The sequence below is a fragment of the Elephas maximus genome, chromosome 5, assembly GCF_024166365.1.
Source record: "Elephas maximus indicus isolate mEleMax1 chromosome 5, mEleMax1 primary haplotype, whole genome shotgun sequence".
NCBI classification, from domain to species: domain Eukaryota; kingdom Metazoa; phylum Chordata; class Mammalia; order Proboscidea; family Elephantidae; genus Elephas; species Elephas maximus.
Window position 1 is genome coordinate 156198325 of NC_064823.1, and position 19968 is coordinate 156218292.

Here is a 19968-nt window from a genome sequence, read left to right on the forward strand (position 1 = left end):
CAGGAGACAAGTCAGACATAACTCCGAGACGTATCACATAAGTTTTAGTAGTTTATTTTAAGAACCTTACCTTTTACTCTACGAAATTAGGAGTCAGCTATAGGGTCACTAAGTTGGAATTGACTCAACAGCAATGGGTTTTGGTTTTTGGTAGGGGTTGTTGTTGTTAGGTGCCGTCAAGTCGGTTTCGACTCATAGCAACCCTATGCACAACAGAATGAAACGCTGCCCAGTCCTGCGTCATCCTCATACTCATTGTGGCCACTGTGTCAATCCATCTCATTGAGGGTCTTCCTCTTTTTTGGTGACTCTCTACTTTACCAAGCACGATGTCCTTCTCCAGGGACTGATCCCTCCTAAAACATGTCCAAAGTATGTGTGACACAGTCTCACCATCCTTGCTTCTAAGGAGCATCACGGTTGTACTTTTTCCAAGATAGACTTGTTCTTCTGGCAGTCCATAGTATATTCAATATTCTTAGCCAACACCACAATTCAAAAGTGTCAATTCTTCTTCAGTCTTACTCACTGTCCAGCTTTCACATGCACTGGTAGCGTTTAGGATGAGAAATAATTAGATTTTAGCTTGAAAGTCTCATCCAGGCTCCTAGAGAACAGACCTGGGAAAGAAGGAGTAGGGGCAGAAGCATAAACCAGGAGACAGGTGCCAATAACCCAGGTAAGCCATGATAGGGACTTGGATCTGGCATAGCAACAGCTGAGGTAAGGAGAACTGATTAAACCTGGATGGAGCCCTAGTGGTGCAGTGCTTAAGAGCTTAGCTGTTAACCAAAAGGTCACCAGTTTGAATCCACCAGCTGCTCCTTGGAAACCCTATAGGGGCAGTCCTACTCTGTCTTTATAGGGTCACTGTGAGTCGGAATCAGGTTTTGAAAGTAAGACCAAGATCTCCTGGCTGATTAGGTAGAATCACTCCAAGGTTTTCTAGCTTGGGTTTCAGAACTTTTGAGTTACCCACAGGTGTCTTACATATTCTCCCATTTACCTCCCCCCTTCTCCCGCCCCACACAACCCGAAAAAAAAAAAAAAACAACCCAGAAGGACCTTATCCATCAGACTGAAAGGTGAAGTTCAAAGTATCCACACACCACAGCGCCCCGGCTTTCTTTCCCCCTTTCCAATGAACTACCAACCGACTTTACAAGCGAGTTTCCCTTTTCTCCTCTTGCTTTACTTAGGAAATAGTCTTCTTAGAACCTACATCCTTTCTGCTCTTACTAGCTTTCTAAAAGGAAGTTCTGAGACAGCCCTTGGGCCCCGCAAGGGGCATCCCAGGAACTATTTCGAGGAAGGGTAATTTCCTTAGTTAGGTCACGCTTTAAAAAAAAAAATGAGGTAAAGCTATCCTCTTATGTTTGCAAAACCAAGCTAGCACTGCAAACACCGGGGCGCAGAGTCCACCTGTAGGCCGGCAGTTCGCTCGGAGCGCGAGCCGCTAACCCACGGCCTCGATAGCCAGGCAAACACGACCGCAAAAAAGGCACCTGCCCGGCCCCACATCCAAGACCGCCCGTGCTTTCAGCGCCCCCTGAAGTGAAGAACGACCCGCAGCAGCCCACCCTGCCCTCCCTCAGACACAACACCGCCGCTCCTGATCCAAAGACCTTTCTGCAGCCGAGCAACCCCCGCACCGCCTTTTTGCGCGTTGTCGGGCGGCGCGCTCGCGACGTCACTTCCTGGAGGCGGGTCTCCGGGGGCGGGGCCCGCCGGGGAAGGGGCGGGCCGGGGCCGCGCAGGCGCGCCGGGGCCGCAGCCGCCGAGCCGAGCGCTTGACTATATATGGTCAAAGCTGGGGGCGAGCCGCGCGCGGGGCCGCGCTTCCGGGTTCGAGGCGTCCGCAGCGGCAGCGCGCAGGGCAGGGCGCGAGCCGGCTCCCAGTCCCCGCGACCGCCCCCAGCCCGCCCGGCACGCCCGGCGCCGCCTTCCGGCCCGTTCCCGGCCTGAGCTTGGCGAGTCAGAGTTGCAGCGCGGTCCGTGCTGACCGGCCCGGGGCTCTCGGCGAGGGCGGCGGTAACAAGTGGCGAGGATGCCGTTCGAGATCAGTAAGTGCGGGCTCGGGCCCCCGCCGGCCGTCCCGCGCTGCCCGGACCCCCTCGGCCATCGGAGGCGGCGGGGGCGCCAGCGGCTTGGAGGGGTCCCCGGGCGCTGGGAGGGTGCGGCCAGGCCAGCGGAGCAGCCGCAGCCCTCGGGGGTGACCGGCGGCGACCCCGAGCCTGGGGGTCGCCCCGAAGTTGGGCGCCGCGGGCCGGCCCCGCTGGAGCCCCGGTCCCCGAGGGGCCTGGTCGGGAGCGCGGACCAGGCAGTCGCGCCGTCCCCTGCGCTCCTTAAAAGTGGCAGCCGCCCCTCCCGGCGGAGGCAACAGGTGACCGGCTGAGACCGGTGCAGGGTGTCTTTCCCTTCCCAGCCGGGCTGGGGCCCAGGGCAGGGGCGGCCCCTGAAGCGCCGCTGCGTTTGTGTCTCTGCAGAGAAAGTGTTCGCCAGCCTCCCCCAGGTGGAGAGGGGTGTCTCCAAAATCATTGGCGGCGACCCTAAGGGCAACAATTTTCTTTACACCAATGGAAAGTGCGTCATCCTGAGGAACATCGACGTGAGTAACACCCCCATCCCCCTCCGGCGCTGGGTTCCGTTTCTGCGCGCTGCCCTTGGGATCTTAATTCTCCTTTCCTTTCCACTCCCCATATCCATCCCAGTGGCTGACCAGGATGAGGGTGCCACGCCCCCCTCGCCTGGAGACCACATCCCGGAGCCTGGAAGCTGGTTTCATTTCACCCAGCCCTAATTTTTCTTCGTGGGGAGACCGAAACTCAGATTAGCCGGGTTATTAAAAACCAGGGCTCTGGATTTGAGGGATCAGTTGGATCCCACTAGTTGCTGCTTGACTTTGGGGTGGCTGGTGACTTGGTTCCCTCGGAACCCCCGTTTCCTTATCTCTAAGACTGAGATGATAATTGCCCCGGAGTCCCCTGTCTGCGGGTGAGGAGTGAATGAGATAATGAGATGTCCCCCAGGCCCACCCGGTGCCTAGTACTCCCTGGGCACTTGGTAAGTGGCAGTTATTAATGCTCCGGGTCTCCCTCTGTGACCCAGCCGGGATTAACACCCAGGCCTCTGGCCTCCAGCCAGATCTGCCCCCTACCGATCTGAGCCCCCTGTGCCAAAACAGGAACCAGTTTATTCTTGTGAATCATTGGCTGCACGCGTCCTGTACCCAGGCTGAAAATGCTTCTAAAGCCAGCTCCTTGGGAATTTCTTGCGAATTCATGTTATTCATCTGTAATTCCTGAAATGGCCGAGTCCACTTTTCAGCCTTCCCTAGTTCCAGGATTGCACACTTAGATGTTGCTGGTCCCTTCCTCAGCCTGAGTGAGGGAGTCCCATGGAAGCTGGAGGTGCAGCATGGCCATCGGGGGTGTTTCCCGAGTTTGGTGCTTGGTGTCGGGTGGGCCTTGTGCACAGTACATTCTGGATGATTTCGATTCAGGGATGTTCCCAAAGGGAGGCCAACTCAAACTCACATCACTTGTGATTCCCCCTTGTGGGTTGGCATAGTAACTGATCAGAAGCACATGGCCTCCCAGAGCCACACAGTTGGAGGGATGAAGGGCTCTTTGAGCCTGGGTAAGCCCGTCTGTCCCTCTTGTTTCCTCTGTCCCTCTTGTTTCCTCTGTCCCTCTTGTTTCCTCTGTCCCTCTTGTTTCCTCTGTCCCTCTTGTTTCCTCTGTCCCTCTTGTTTCCTGCCAGAAGATGGAGCTCCGTTTTGGTTGCTGCTGCCCTGCCCAGGATTGCTGGGCACCTCAAACAAGGGGGTGGGTTGGTGTGAATGCGCTTTGAAGGTGCTAACGACTCCTCAGCTAGTCACAGGGATTCCTAGAAAGCTCATCCCAGCCTTGCTAAGAACTGGGGGAAGCACCACTAGGGACTTGGATTGTAATGATCCAGAAGTCTCCGGGGTGAGGCCCTGAGGTTTTGAGAAAGGATAAATTGAGATGTTCCTAAGTAGGTTCTCACAGTTAGGAGCCCTGGTGGCACAGTGGTTACAGTGCTTGGCTGCTAACCGAAAGGTTGGTTTGAACTCTTCAGCTGCTCTGTGGGAGAAAAGACCTGACTGTCTGCTCCTGCAGATTCCAGCCTAGGGAACCCCATGGGGCAGTTGTAGTTACTCTGTACTATAGGGTTGCTAGTTGAAATTGACTTGATGGCATAAAAGCAACAACAGATCCTCGCATACTAGCTGGACAAATAAAATACAGTAAGTACTTTCAGCCGTACAGAGCAGGAGAATACTTGAGTTTGCCCCTAATAAGGCGTACACGTGAGGTTTTAAAATAAAACAAGGTCACAGTGTCAGTGCAGTCTTCAGTTCCAGGTAGGCTGGAAGGGAGTCGGGAAGAGGCCTGGCTTGAAGTACCCGTGTGTGTCAGGTACTGTGAAAGGTCCTTTGGCTGGAGCATCCCCTGGAACCCCCACAACGAGCCCGTTACTCTGAAGAGGCACCCAAGGCTGAGCCAGGTGTAAGAGGGCGACAGCTGGAGCTACTTTCTGTGCAGACTGTTCTTCGTGGCCACGGGCAGGACCCCGTGCAGGAAGATGCCCTGACTTGGGAAGTCCATCTGCCCTCTCTGAGTTATTTTTTCTCCTGAGGGTGTGCCCACTTTCCCTTCGCATCTTTTTTTAAGTTTCTGCAGAGCCAGGACAGCATGGATGCTGCTGATGCGCTGCTCCCCATGCCGGACATGAATCAGGCACCTAGGCTCTCCCTAGCTTGATTGATGGACACTTTGTAATCAAGTAAAGATGAGTACCTACCATTTTTATTTAGGGAGAGTATTCCTAGGAAAAAGTAAGACAAACATTCTCATCAACACTCAGGGTATAGGAAAGCAGGTGGTTTGGTTGGAATACAGGCTCAGAGATAGAGAAGAGGGAGGAAAGGGAAGTTGGGACCAGATCATGGAAGGCCTAACAGATGTTTAATTGACATCTCAAACTTAACATGCCCCAAACGTTCTGGATTTCCTGTGTGCCTCTCCCCCAGAAGGGGGGCTCCATTCTTCCAGCTGTTTGGCACCAAACCTTGGAATCCTACTTGGCACCTCCCCTTCTTTTCCATACCACATTCAGTTCTTCAGCAAATCTTGTTGACTCTCCTTTCAAAGTGTCTTGGGAATCTAAGACATTTGCACTGCTTCTTTGCCTGCAACCCCATGCAAGCGACCATTCTCTCTTTTGTGAGTCATTGCAAAAAGACCCCAAGCTGCTTCCACCCTTACGCCCCTATAGCAGTAAGAGTGGTGACGTTCAGATATGCCAGAGCAAGCTGCTCCTTGCTCCTAACGCTTCCCATTGCTGAGTAGAACCACCACCGCTTAGCCCTCTGCTTCCATCTCAGCTCACAGCTCTCGCCTTTTTGCTGGGTGCCGGCCAAGTCGCCTCCTTGCTTTTTCTTGAATATGCTGCACGTTTGTCTCGTTTGTCTAGGGACCTGGTTGTTACTGTTGTTTTTGCCTGGTTAGTCTTTCCTCTTACAGCTGCAAGCCTTGCTCCCTGTCTTCCTTTAGGTTTCTCTTTGGATGTCAGTCACCTTACTAGAGAGGCTTTTCTTAAAATAGCACCCCCTTTGCTGGCCTTCTCTACCCCTCAGTGCTAACAGTACGAAGCAAGAAAGCCAGCCACCACAAACTACAAGTGTGTATACATGCTTGTCTTCCCTAACTAGACCATAAGCTCCATGAAAGCAGGGTCCCCCTCCCCCCGCCTGATTTCATTGAGCACTTGGTCCTCACACCTAGAAGAGTGACTGGCACACAGTAGGTGCTCAATAAGCTATTGGTTGATTGAAAGGCCTTGAAAGCTGGCCACATCGTGGAGATAAGAGGCAGCCATGGAAGTTTCACTGTGGGAGTACAAAAAGGCTGCACGCGGTTTAGATTGCTGGACCTTAAAAATTGTAGACTCCACCTTCTCGCCCACTGAACAGGGTCAGAGCACCCTGGCTGACTTGGAGCTACTTCGTCATTCATGCTGTTGACTTAAAAGTTGTTTTGCCAACCTAGCCCGGTGGCACTCCTTCAGCTCGTAGAAAGGCTGTTTCTATTTTTGTTTTCATCACATCCTATTGCCACACCCTACAGAGGAAATTCTCCTCAGAGCTAAAAGTGCAAGGAGATGGTGGCCACCTAGAAACACTCCAGAGCGGGAAGCTCCAGAAATGGTGTCAGTAATTAGCATGTACATCATGCTCGAGAGAAGATTCCCACTGAGATGGCGCAATTTGGGGACCAGGGGCATCGAGGAGGGCTTTCTGGTGGCCTGGTACCTGGGGGGGGCCTGGGGGTGGCTCCTAGCGGCCTTGTCTTGTGGACTCAGTGTTGCCTGATGTGCTGTTATCTGGAGGCCCTTATCTCCTCTGCCCTCCCCTTGCCTTCTGCAAAGGCTGGGAAAGATTATGCCCAGTGGCTGTGAAGGAAACGCTTCATGATTCAAAACCACCCGGGATGACTTCCCTGTAAAAACACAAAAACCAGACCGGTTGCTGTGGAGTGGATTCCAACTCCTAGCGACTCTATAGGACAGAGTAGAACTGCCCCATGGAGTCTCCAAGGAGCGGCTGGGGGATTCCAACTGCCGACCCTTTGACAGCTCTTTGCAGAGGAGCTTCCCATGGCACCCCTGCCTGCTGCCAAAAGCAGCCAGCAGGTTTGCTCTGTGGGCAGGTTTGGGGCCTGCTTTTTAAAAGTGTTCAGTTCTAGATTCCAGAACTAAAACATATTTGAAAAAAATAGGTAAGATTGTGGGGCAGAGGTGGTTCTGCGATAAAATTCTCATCTTTCATGGGGGAGAAGCAGGTTGAATTCCTGGCCAGTGCACCTCAGGCACAACCGCCACCCACCTGGCAGTGGAGGCCTGTGCTGCGCGTTGCTATGATGCTGAACAGGTTTCAGTGGAGCTTCCAGACTAAGACGGGCTAGGAAGAAAGGCCTGGCGATCTACTTCTGAAAACTAGCCAGTGAGAACCTGTGGACCACAGAGTCCGACCTGCAGGTGATCGTGGGGATGGCGCAGGCCTGGGCAACAGTTTGTTCTCTTGTGCGTGGGGTTGCTGTGATTCAGGGCTAATGTGACAGCAGCTGACAACAAGAACTTATGAAAGTGGATTTTAGGAAGCCCAACGCTTATAGCAGTTTGCCATTGCTGTGCATCCAGGCACGTCACTGGTGGACTTGTCTCCTTGAGCAGGATATAGACCGGCTTGGGGGATGTGGAACTCGTGCTGTGAGCTCTGTGCATCGTGACCTGCTCCCACGCATCCGCTAAGATTGTGCGATGGGGCGCATGCAGGGACAGATGGCTTGAGAGAGACTGATGTAGTCCCTACTGAGTCTCTGCGGGGAGGGCAGGACAGTCCTCGGCCCTGCCCGAATGGAGCTCACGGTCTTCAGTGTGGGTGACATGAGCCATTGGGTGGCAGAAGGAAGTGGTGTGTTTGATGGAAGCAGGGACAGAAAATGACCAGGTGGCAGTGTGTGTGAGGCCCCCTCGTCACTGAGTGATGGAGGTCGGGCTGGACCGTTCCCGGGCCTGGGCTCTGACTTCCTTTCAGAGGTGAGGAAACTGAGGCAGGTGGGGCCTTAGCTGCAGTGAGGACCCAGCTTGGTGACTCAGGCCAGCGACCCTTCAGTGCACTGTGCCCTGGAACACCTGTGTCCTCCATGTCTCCAGGTGTACAGTGGGGGCTCCGTGAGTGGTAGGCAGCTTAGGGTAGGTGTTTCCGTTTCTGTCCCCCTCCCTCTTTGTTTTCCCCCTTCTTTCACCTCCTGTACTTTGAGAACGGGTTAGTTCTCTTATAAGTTCATATCAGGCATCTGCTTTGTAGCAAAGCCCACGCGAGGTGCTGGAGTTGGAGCTCAAATGAGGTCCCTGTCCTCACGGGAGATGGCAGTCCAGCAGGGAAACCAAGGGTCAGTGGCTAAGTGAGGAAGCCAAGGGCGCCCCAGGGGATCCGAGTGGCTTGTAGGGTCAGAGGTGGCCTGCCCGGGAAGTGAGCAATAAGCATAGCCCTGAAGGATCAGTTGGGTCCTGCCCGGTGGGGAAGAGGGTTCCAGGCCCAGGTTGTAGTGCTCAGAGCCTGGAGCTGCAGAGGGCAGGATGCATTGAGGGTTGGAGGTTGGTCAGCACCTGCAGCGGTCCGTGGGAGGTGCATGGTTGTGACCAAGGTTGGCGTGCTGCAGGGCTCTGCTGGTGGCGGGCGAGCCAAGTAGCCCTGTGACAGAGGTCACTGAGACCACGAAAAAGTAACAGCATATCTGCAGTAGAGTTTGTTCTGTGTCTAGCGCTCATCAGCGGGTATAGCCAACCTTTGGTTCTAGTGTGGCCAACACACATTTACCAAGCGCCTACCTTGGTGTGTCTGGAGCCACAGTGCCTAGGGTCTAGATTAGTGCAGCTCAGTGAGGGACGATTTTGCTCCCTAAGGGATATAGCGGCAATGTCTGGGGACATTTTTAGTTGTCACAGGTGGGTTGGGGGTACTAGTGGGTTGCGGCCATGTTGTTGTTAGGTGCTGTTGAATTGATTCTCACTCACAGCAACCCCATGTGATAGAGTAGAACTGCCCCGTTTAAAAAAAAAAAGCCCATTGCTGTCGAGTCGATTCTGACTCATAGCGACCCTATGGGACAAAGTAGAACTGCCCTGTACTGTTTCTAAGGAGCGACTGGTGGATTTGAACTGCCGAGGTTTTGGCTAGCAGCTGAGCTCTTAACCACTGTGCCACCAGGGCCCCATAGTTGCTGCTAAACATCCTACAGTTCTCAGGACTGTCCAGCAAAGAAGTATCTGGCTCAAAAGGTCAGTAGTGCAAGTGTTGAGAATCCCTGGTAAATACCATTGTAAAACTCTGGGTTAAGCACTTTAAAAGAAGAATGTCCTGAGTGTTTGGGGAACAAGAGGGAAGAACCACGTGAGCCACAGAGCAGCAGTAAAGACGTCTGAAGAAGGGGCATTTGAGCTGGGTCTTGGGGGTGAGTAAGAGTTCACCAGGAAGAGGAATGAGACAAGACACACAGCAGAGCTGGGGAAAGCCTGGGCGAGAGGGAACAGCCTGCGCACAGAGGTTGGGAAAAGTTGGACTTGTTTTCTCTAAGCACTACAACGGGCAGTTTTAAGTAGTCCTGTTTGTTTGCTGGAAACCCTTGTGGCGTAGTGGTGGTTAAGGGCTACATCTGCCAAACAAAAAAGGTTGGCAGTTCGAATCCCCCAGGTGTTTTTGGAAACTCTGGGGCAGTTCTACTGTGTCCTATAGGGTCTCCATGAGTTGGAATTGACTCAACGGCAATGGGTTTAGTTTTTTTTGGTTTGGCGTGTTTGTTTTCTTACCCTGTTCGGGAAGGGGAGGGATATGGAAACCGTCTTTGAGGCAAGAGGAAAGTTTGCAGCCCTATTCTGTTGGGTTGTGGGAGCAGGGCTTGTCCTGCTCCCCACCCAGGCCTGACCTCCGGACAGAGGCAGGGCCTTGTTGCCTCAGGTAGACTCCAGAGTTGAAAGTGCCCTTTTTGGCCCCTCTGGCAATGTCTCGTTGCGGGTTAGCTCACTGCCTGCAGTGATACACCCCTTCTCGCATGCCTTCAATAGGAAGACCTTCAGATCCTAAGCTGTTGTCAGCTGGCTTGTAGCTTCCACCCACAGCTCTTAGCTCTGCTCTCTGGGGTCCGCACCCAGAAAAAGGCTAGCCCCTCTTCCATAGGTTAGACACAACATAGGCACGCCATCTGCAACCTCCCACTCCCGTCCTGCTTTGAGGGTCTTCGAGAACGCTGCAACCAGGGCTGATGTTTGCCTAGTGCCGTTTGGTGCTGGGCACCTGCAGAGCACTTGCATGTATGCCTCGTTCTCTTCCGTTTCTGCATCTGTTAAAGCCTGTGAACATGCTTATTCCAGGCTCAGTGTGAGATTTAACTGAGTCCATTCACAGTGTCCTCAGAAGACGGCCCAGACCGGGACAGGCTCTCGCCTGTGACTAGCGCAGTGTGCTTTCTTCTTCCCCACCCCTGTGTGGGGAGTGTGGCCTGTGTCCTGTCACAGGAGAGGACTCCAGAGCTGGGGGAGGTACCCTCAAAGTCTCCCCACGTGACCCTCCTCAGCATGGTTCAGTGCAGGCCCTGGGTGGCCCGAGGGAAAGAGGGAACAGGAAGGGAGGTACCCGTGGTGTGCCCAAGGCCACTCAGTGAGTCCTCTGGGTTCCTGACTTCTAAGGTGTGGCTTGCTCTATCTGGAAGGGTGTGCTGGCAGGGTGGGGCTGGGAAGCAGGAAGAGAAAGTCATGGGCGTGACCTGGCCACATGCAATTCTGGGACACAGAGTTGTCGGCCAAGTCAAACTTATGTCCTCTGAGTTAAAGAGTCTGATTAACGTTTGCACCAACCGTAGGTAAGAGAATAAAACCAGAGGAATAAGGACTATTACCTGAGTTCAAGGCCTGTCCCCACCACTTAGCAGCTGGGTAGCCAGGGGAACGCCACTCGGTGTCTCTGTTCCTTGGTTTCTTCTTCTGTAAAATGGAGGTATAAGGTTACCTACTCTACAGAGGTTTTGTGAGGTTTCAAGAGAATCACCTGAAAGGTTCTACCAGGGCCTTTCTGAGAGTTAAAGGATGATGATAGTGGTGATAATTTCTTAATGCCCCGGCCTGGGAGGTGGGGGGGGGGGGCGGGCAGCCACACCCAGCAGTCTTTCTGTTTGTAGGCTGCAGTGGTGACTCAGACATGGGCCCTGCCCTCCATGGGGCCCAGTCTAGTGCAGGAGATAGGAGGGTCACAAAATTGTATTGCAAGGTAGGAAGGAATGAGTGTGGGGTAGATGGTGAGGAGAAATAGTCTGGGCGCTCAGGGTGGGAGAGGTTGTTTATAGCTGGGGGCATCCGGGAAGTCTCCTGTGGCAGGTGGCTTTTGCCTGGTCCTGGAAGATAATTAGGGAGCTGTGGTTTGGGGGTTAGGAAGGAGGAAATGTCCCGGATGGAGGCTCGTGCTGGGAGCAGATAAAGGCAGGCATGTGGAGCAGTGGTCTGATGGTTAGGGCCGGAGAACAGAGGGTGATGACTGGTGGTGAGACTGGACCTTGCGCTGCGTGAGGGGAGCCACTGAAGGTTGTTGAGCAGGCTGTGGCCACCTTGCCAGGTCAGCCAGTGATGGGTTTGGCTGCAGAAATCATCCTGGGAAGTTTGATGCTGGGCACCATTCGCATCAAGATGTTTGGTTGCTGCCTTTTCCCCAGTGCCAAGCACAGGGCAGATGCCGCGGAGTTCTTTGAAAGAATGAACGAATCATACTCCGCTTGCCGTGTTTTGAGGCAGTATGTGTAGTGGTTAGGGGCTCAGGCCCTGGATTCACATTTGCCTGAGTGTAAATTCTGGCCTGGGAGTGCGTAGGTGGGCAGTGCTGCTATGGAGCTGGGCTCCTTTGCAGTCATTCGTGTTTGACCTTAGTCACCCGCGAACAGAAGGATGCCCACAATTGTGTGAGACACACAGGTCCACTACAGCAATCACCGGTTACAGCCTCTGTTGCTTTTAGAACTAATAGGTATTTAAAGTTGTTAGGTGCTGCTGAGTCAGTCCTGACTTACAGCAGCTCTGTGAACAACAGAACGAAACACTGCCAGGTTCTGCACCATCCTCACAATCATTGTTATGCTTGAGCCCATTGTTGTAGTCACTGTGTCAGTCCCATCTCGTTGAGAGTCTTCTCTTACGCGCTTCTCCGGGGGACTGATCCGTCCTGATCCCGTGTCCAAAGTACAAGAGATGAAGCCTCACCACCCTTGCTTCTAAGGGTGTACTTCTTCCAAGACAGATTTGTTCCTTCTCTAGCAGCCCATGGTATATTCAGTATTCTTTGCCAACACCATAATTCAGAGGCGTCGATTCTTCTTTGGTCTTCTTATTCATTGTTCAGCTTTTGCATGTACGTGAGGCAGTTGAAAACATCATGCCTTGGGTCAGGTGCACCTTAGTCTTCAAGGTGACATCTTTGCTTTTTAACACTTTAAGGAGGTCTTTTGGAGCAAATTTGCACAATGCAGTTAGTCATTTGATTTCATGATTGCTGCTTCCATGGGCATTGATCGTGGATCCGAGTAAAATGAAATCCTCGACAACTTCAGCTTTTTCTTCATTTATCATGTTGCTGCTTAGCTCCTCCCAGAGGGTCAGGCTGACTTGGCCTCCTCAGATTTGAGAGACAGCCCAGGGCTTTCTCTGTGGGTTCCAGGGGAACATCAGCAAGCAGAGTTCAGGGCTCCTTCTGCAGGGCTGGTTAGGCTGGTGACGCAGTCTGGTTGGTGTGACTTCCCACCCTTCCAGCCTGTTCTGTCAGATTCTCAGTGGCCGGGCGCTGGATGGAGGAGATGAAGGAGTGAGTAGGAACTGTGTCCAGACACAGGAGGGCTGGGCCGTGAGTGAGCAGCCTTCCCTGTGATCACGGTGTATGGGGGTGCCGCGGGGGACATTGTGGATCTGTGGGGGGGAACACGGTTTAGAGCCTGAAGACCTGGCTTCTGGATTTATGTAGTACAAGCCCTGCAACCCGAGGCGTCACCTTAACCTCACTATGAAACAATGGAGTAACCTGTGGCCCACCTCACCACCCAAAATGAGACTGAGAGGACATAACAGAAAAGCTCTAGGAACTTGCAGATTAAAAAAACAAAGACAGTTGCCTTGGAGTTGACTCAGACTCACGGCAACCCCGTGTGTGTCAGAGAAGAACAGGGCACCATAGGGTTTTCAGTGGCTGATTTTTCGGAAGTAGATCTCCAGGTCTTCTGAGGTGCCTGTGAACTTGAACCTCCAGCCTTTTGGTTAGCTGCCAAGCCCGTTCACCATTTGCACTACCCAAGGACTCCCAGTGCGCATCTAAATAACTTTCCCTTTTATGAGCTTATTTGCATGATGTTTGTATCGTGGTGAGTCTCAGCAACAGTTGGACAGAAGATGTAAGGTTGGGGAGGTTGTTCAAGTTTCCTGGTTGACAGGATTCCCAGGAGGGGAAAAGGTGACTTATTCCTGCGAAGGAGGCCTTGGTGCAGAGGTGGAGACCAGTTGAAAGTCCAGAGCTAGACCAGGACTAAGGGCGAGTCCAAGGCTTTTGTTGAAGTTGGCACTCCTAGGTCTTGAACCAGGCTCTGACAGAGGCTGGGCCCTCTCAGGTCCATTACTTGCAAAGTTCGAGGGTCTGTAGATGTGAGTCAGGCTGGCCGTGGCCTGGCGGTGGGTCGTGGGTCATTTGGTTACTTCTGTGATTCTCTCCTGCTTTCTGTGAGGCCCACTGACCTTCAGAAGCCAAGCGCCACTCAGCTGATGTTGCGGCACCAGTGCCGGCCTTGGGCTGGGCCCTGGGCAGGTGGCCTCTGGGCACTAGGAGCTCACATGAGGTGGGGGAGGTGACGCTGTGTGGGGAGCGGTATGAGGGGGGTGGGGGAGAGGGCTAATGGGGCAGCTCCTGATCTACCCCCAGGTGGAACTGGGGGCTGAGGTGGAATTAGCCAGGTGAAGGGGTTAGGTAGAGGCAGTCTGGCCCAGGGAGCAGCTCCTGCCACCCCAGGGAGGCCTGGGAAGGCCTGATGAGTGTGGCTGAAAGCCAGGGGAGAAGGAGGTAGGCTGGGGAGTCAGGTGTGGCAGCTCCTGCGGAGATGGGGGGATTTCAGGCAGGGGAGTGAGGTGATCGGATTGCGTTGAGATTGGTAGAAGGCAGAGAGATTAGTTGAAAAGCTACTGTCGTGTTTTCCTGGAATGGACAGTGAAGAATTGGATTGAACCGGTGGCCCTGGATGGAAGGAAGAGGTGGATTGGAGAGCTGTTTAAGAAGGAAGAAGGACAGGGCTGGGGCGGAGGGCCAGGCCTGGGAGGTGGTGGCCGGTGGATCAAGGCCTGGGCTCCTATTTTCCTGCAAGCGCCTGGTCTCTCCTGAGCTTCCTCCTGATTCAGGGGCCCCAGGCAGCAGGGGGAGGAATGAAGTGCAGTGCCCTGGCCCGAGGGTATTCTCCCCAGGCCCCTAGGGAGATAGAGCCTCTGCACAAGGCTGTTGTTGCCCGCTTGTGCCCTTGAATCATCTTTCTTCCCTCCCTGTCTCGTTTTCCTCACTCCAGAGTAATTCTCCAAGTAAACTACACCCAAGCCCTGATTCTCGGTTCTGAACCTTCAGGAATCCAGCCTGAGACAGGGGCAGTAGTTAGTGACCGGGAAGAGTTGCCACCTTTTGAGAGGCTGGAGAGGGGCATGGGGCTGAATCCTGGTGGCTTCCCAGTGCTGGTGGGGCACCGAGATGGGGCTGTCCCCTTCAGTGTGATACGGTGGGACAGGGGAGGTGTCCTTCTGGCTGTAGTAGCTTGCCTTCCTCTGATGAGTAGTGTGGGGAGGAGGATGCAGGCTGGCTCAGATGCCAGTTAGTCACTCTACTCAGTTAGGAGTGTCTCACTCCCCACCGCTGACCCAGTTGTATTTAGAATACAAACAGTGTGTGATTCATCCGTCCTCCGGTTTCTGGTGCTTAGCCCACTAGGAGTGACCTTTGGGGACTTTTACACATCTTTCTAGACCATTTAGGGGAAGGAATTTTAAGGGCAAACTTTCCACCCCTACCCCAGGCATCTCCTAGACCGGGGCAGCTGCCCTTGTAAAGGCAGCAGGAGGGCCCAGGCTTACCCGGGCTGGGAGCGCAAGTGTGGACAAGCTAACCGTCCTCTCAGAGTTGCTTCCGTCCTCGCTTGAGTATAGATCACTCAGCCAGCTTTGACGCTATTGTTGGGTGCCGTCAGGTTGATTCCTGCTCATAGCGACCCCAAGCGTTACAGAGTAGAACTACCCCATAGGGTTTTTCTGCTGTAATCTTTAGGGAAGCAGATCGCCAGACTCTTCTTCCATGGAAACCTCCAACCTTTTGGTTACGGTTGCACCACGTTAAAAAAAACCGAACCCGTTGCTGTCCAGTCAATTCCGACTCATAGCGACCCTATAGGACAGAGTAGAACTGCCCCATGCGGTTTCCAAGGATTCAGACTGCCGACCTTTTGGTTAGCAGCAGTAGTTCTTAACTACTGTGCTACCAGGGTCTCCTGCCCCACATTGACCCCTGAAAAATCTGCCTGATGATGTCGGCCTGTGGCCCAGACTGTCTCTGCCAGGTTCCTTGTGAGGGAACTTGTCAGTGTTACAATCTGAAGAGCCAGTCTGGGCAGGAGAGGGTTGTATTGGGCAGATGTTTAATAGATCCCAGGATCTTTTTTTCCAAAAAAATTTTTTTTTTTTTAGGTATAATTTGCATACAATAAAACTTGTCAATTTCAAGGACAACTTGAGGTTCGACAAATACGTACCATCCCATAATCGCCACCACAGTGGTGATATAGAACATAGAATACTTCCGTCATTCCAGAAAGTGCCCTCTAAACTCCTTGTGTTCAGTCTGCTCCCCCACCTTCAGCCCATAGCAACTTCTGATCTGCTTTCCGTCACATTGGGTTTGCCTTTTCTGTAATTTCATAAAAAGGAATTGTACGACGTGTAGACATTTGTGTCTGGCTTTTCCTGTAGCGTAATAATTTTAAGATTCATTTGTGTCGTTGAGTGTGTTCGTAGAGTGTTCCTTTTTATTGCTGAGCAGTATTGCACTGAGCAGCTATTTCCATCATTGATCTCTCCGCTCACCTGTTGGTGGACATTTGGGTTGTTTCCAGTTGGGGAAAGCTATGAACCTTCATGCTCAACATGCTTTTATTTCCCATTTCTCTTGGGTAAATACTTAGGAGTGGGGTTGGTAATGTGTACGGTAAGTGTTTAACTTTAGTAACCTGCCACACTCCATACCATCTTCTGGAGTGGCTATACCATTTTGCACTCCCACCAGCAAAATGGGAACATTCCAGTTGCTCCCCCTTCTTGTCACCACTCGGTGATGGCAATCTGCTGATTTTAGCCATTCTTGTGGGTGTGTAGTGAGTGATACTCGTGGTAATTTTGGTTTGCCTTTCCCAAAAGCCTGATGGTGATGAGCATCTTTTCATGGGCCTATTTGCCATTCATTTGGCAAATTTGGGTACTAGGTACCTTTCTGATTTCACTAGCAAATGTTTTATTCAGAAAGGGATTAAATTATGAATCATATATAAACGCCTACCTTAAGTGTTCAGTCTTAGAGATGAAAGGAAAGGACTATGCAAATTTTTTTTTCCTCCCCAAAAACCCTTCGAGCACTTGTTATTTCCTAGGCGCTGTGATGGCTGAAGAGGTTAACGATACATCAAGCAGGTCACGGAAAGTTGGAGGAGGTGGGCAAAAATGTTGTCAACTGTATAGTGTGCATTGTAAGTGTCTTAGGGCCTTTCTCAGCGCTTTGGATGCACAGGAGAGGGAGGCGGGGACAATGTGGCAGAGCTGACACTTAAGTAAGGTGTGATGGAGAGTAGGTGTCCCCAAGGACGGGAGAGGTGTTGCTGGCAGAGGGAGCAGCATTCACAGAGACATGGGGGACAGACAGGTACGCCCTGGTGGCTGATGGTTCATTTAGTGTTTTGGTGACTGGGCTGGAATTCTGTGTTTTTTTTCCTGGTTTCAGCCTGGTGGCATGAGGTTTAGGAGGGGCCTGTGGTCAGGAGTCTGAGAACAGCACAAGCCTCTGTCGTTTTGTCAGGGGTGTAAGGTAGAAGGGAGACGGAAGAGACCAGCCATGGGACTGAAGCAGAGGGGTTTGGGCTGGGAGTCGTTGGGGGTCAGGTTAGATGCGCCTGCAGCTGCTGTTTCTGGAAAGCTGGGTGGGCTCACAGTGGTCTGGGGGGTTCTCAGCCTCGAGTCTGGGAAACTCCTCTTAAAAAGAGCACTTGGGTAGTAGGAAGCTGACAGCAGGTAGAGGGGATTACATGGCTGTCTATTCCCTCCTGAAATAAGGCTGGACCGTGTGGCCACGTTGAAGAGCTCTCTCTGTATGTGGGTCTTGGTTTTGCTGATGCCTTCTGGTGTGTGTGTATCGAGGGGAGAAGGGGGGTGGTGATCTGCTTTTAGTAAATTGTATGTTAAAACCTTATCGCTAGGTTGTGACGATTCACCAAACATTGGCCTTAGTCTTGCCACGAAGTCCAACCAAACTGACGTGTGCTAACAAGAGCGAGTGGACCATTTCTTCCCAAGCCAAGTGTTCTCACAAAGACAGGCTCTGATCTACACACCCACGAAGTCTGATAGGTTGACGCGCAGCCTGGGATATGGGGAGAGTCAGCCTTGGGAGAGTTGGAAAAAGGCTGACTGGTGAATGCAGCTTCAACTGCCAGGTTCCTACACATCGGGGACAATTAGGATCATAGCTTCTTTAATGAAGCCTCGGTTTTCTGTGTTTCGCAAATACGCATTTGTTCTGTGCTACAGAAAGTACCAAAAAGCAGAAAAGAAAATTACTTCGAATTCTGTAATCATAGACTAAAGGAAAAAGTTAAAATGACCTGAAATTCTGTCACCTCCAGGTAGGCGTGGAGGCAAGTAAGCATACTTCTAGGATTTCCTTTATGACATTTTTGACTGAAGTATATGTGTATGTGTGTACATGTCTTTTTTTCAATCTGCTTATCTGGAGAGATGAAAGCAGCGTGGTTACTTTTAGGTTACTTATATTTGTTCTGGGGTCTCGTCCCTGCAGAACCCAGCTGTCGCTGACATCTACACGGAGCACGCCCATCAGGTGGTGGTGGCCAAGTACGCGCCCAGCGGATTCTACGTTGCCTCCGGAGGTACCTGCCTGAGTGCACGGCTCGTGGTGGTGTGGCTGGGCCAGAGCCCAAGGCCCAGTCCAAGCTGGACTCTGGCTTGGAGAGCGGTGGGTGGAAGAGGGTGGAGGCCGGGAGGTTAGCTGAACGGCGAGGGAACTGATGGAGTTAACTGTACTGGGGGCTGACAAGTTGGGGAAGGGCTAATTCACCAGAAAGCCCCGCTCTGGAACCAGCCTTATGTGGAGTTGCTCTGCATACTTTCTAGTTTGCAGTGTTCCAGCTAGTTCTGGTGTGAGGTCAGCAGAAATGCTCTGGTTTTGCTGAGCTGCCCAGAGGCCTTTGTGGGCGGCTATATATAGCAGGATGTATTGAGTCCACGCTGGGCTGTGTGTGCGCGTGTGTGTGTGTGAATTGTAGCTTTGTTTTGAGTCAGCTTTGTTCACTGCTCCTTTCCCAGTACCTAACACAATGCCGGCCTCAAAGCTTGCGTCTTTTTTGTGGAATAGACCTTTGCTCTCCCCCGCCAGGGCTTTTTGTGCAGTGCCATAGGAGGCTGGGCAAGAGGAGGAAGGCGTAAAGAGCTTTACATTTGTTGGCTGCCTAGCCACTTCAGTCCCTAGCCCCCTTTGGGTAGATGGTATCTTACCTTTTACGGATGAGAAAGGGAGGCATAGAAGTTAGAGGGCCTTACCCTGCATCTCCCTTCCATCTGTCCATCCATCCATCTATCTGCTCATCCATTCTTCACTCAACAGGTATTAATTGGCTGCCTTGCTGGTGCCCAGGCTATCTCCAGCACCACCAGGGAGAGCCAGTTAATGAGGGAGAGCAACAGATAGTAAAGAATTGCTGAAAGACCTAACCAGCCAGTAGGGGGAGAGCCAGGATTCATACACATTGGTCTAAGGTGGGAACTGCAGCCGTTTTGTCTGCACTGCACTCCCTCCCTATGGCAGAGGGCATTGCCCAAGGCCCGCATGCCCTTAGCTCCCCTATAGGTGGTGAAGGGACATGTTACCTGGCGTGTGTGTGTATGTGGGAGACTGGAAACAACCCGGGCTCACCCCTTTCTAGCTACATGGCCTTAATGGAATAACATACCTTCTTGGGCCTTAATCTTCTCTCTGTAAACTGGGGTTGCTAGTACCTACCGTGTAGGGAAGGATCCCATGAGGCCATGTGTGTGAGATGCCTTGTGCAGCTCATGGCACTTGTACATACTTACTGTCAGGCTGGCCACATTATGTCACCCAAACCAGGATGTGCTTTAGAGAGCAGGGGCTCTGTTACTGCTAGTAACTCAGCCAGGACAGCAGCTAGCGGTTAACGATGGACTGGACAGCATTATTGTAGGCGGAGGAGCGGCCAAGCCTGGCATGTAGTAGGCACTCATGGTTTTTGTGTTCAGACCTACTCCAACTACATCTGTAAAACTTGCTGTAGTCACATCCCATGATTTATTTTAGCCCTGTGATTTTTTTGTTGTTGTTGTTGTTGTTCAGCTTCCCAACAAAGTGCCTCTTCAATTAAAGCCCCAAGGTTTGGCCCGAGTGCCCTTTTAAATTGTTTAACACAGAGCCAGGTGCTCCGAGAAATGTCTTCTCGGGGGGAAGAATGTCATTGCCAAGGGCCCCCACCCTGCTTGGCATGGTGTCCCTGCCTTGCCAGCCCTGAGCCGCAATCCTGCTGGCTGCTGAGTAACCAGGGCTGAGCCCGGCCTGCCCTCTCCCAGGTCCCCAGATGGGCGTTCAACAAGACGGAAATCGATGGCCTTGAGATGCTAATGCAGAATCAGTGAAGGCTGTCACAGAGACTGTTGCAAAGGACAGGCCACATAAATTATCAGCCTGACGTTTCCCCTTTTCAGAGGGCCCTGACTTGGTGCAGGAGCTGGGTGCGATTGGGGCTGTCTGCCAGTCCTTGTATTCAAGTGGAGATGGAGATGACATTTAGCCTTATAGCATGCTGTTCCTTTGAGTGGAGCGAATTGATTGTTACAGGCTCCAATGAAACATTTGCTGCAGAGATTGGGGCATTGGGCTAAAAATAGCATGGTGTGTAGCGTTAGGAGGGAGGAGGGAGTGCTGTGCTTGCCGATGGGTTACCTGGTGGGCCGGAGGGGTGGCGGGGGCAGGCATCGCGTGATTCAGGTCCCACTGAGTGTAGGGGTGCCGTGACTCCTTGTGGCTTCCTGGACTGGCCT

The 19968-nt window shown here is 52.5% G+C and overlaps 1 protein-coding gene across 1 annotated transcript in view; it reads left to right on the forward strand.

Moving 5' to 3' along the window:
* The first annotated feature begins 1859 nt into the window (after window positions 1–1859).
* Window positions 1860–19968, forward strand: part of WDR1 (WD repeat domain 1) — a 53402-nt gene continuing 35293 nt past the window's right edge. The window contains exons 1-3 of the mRNA XM_049886505.1: window positions 1860–2063; window positions 2487–2608; window positions 17696–17786. Coding sequence (XP_049742462.1) covers window positions 2048–2063; window positions 2487–2608; window positions 17696–17786 — 229 coding nt within the window. The 5' untranslated portion in view covers window positions 1860–2047. The remainder of the gene's footprint in view (window positions 2064–2486; window positions 2609–17695; window positions 17787–19968) is intronic.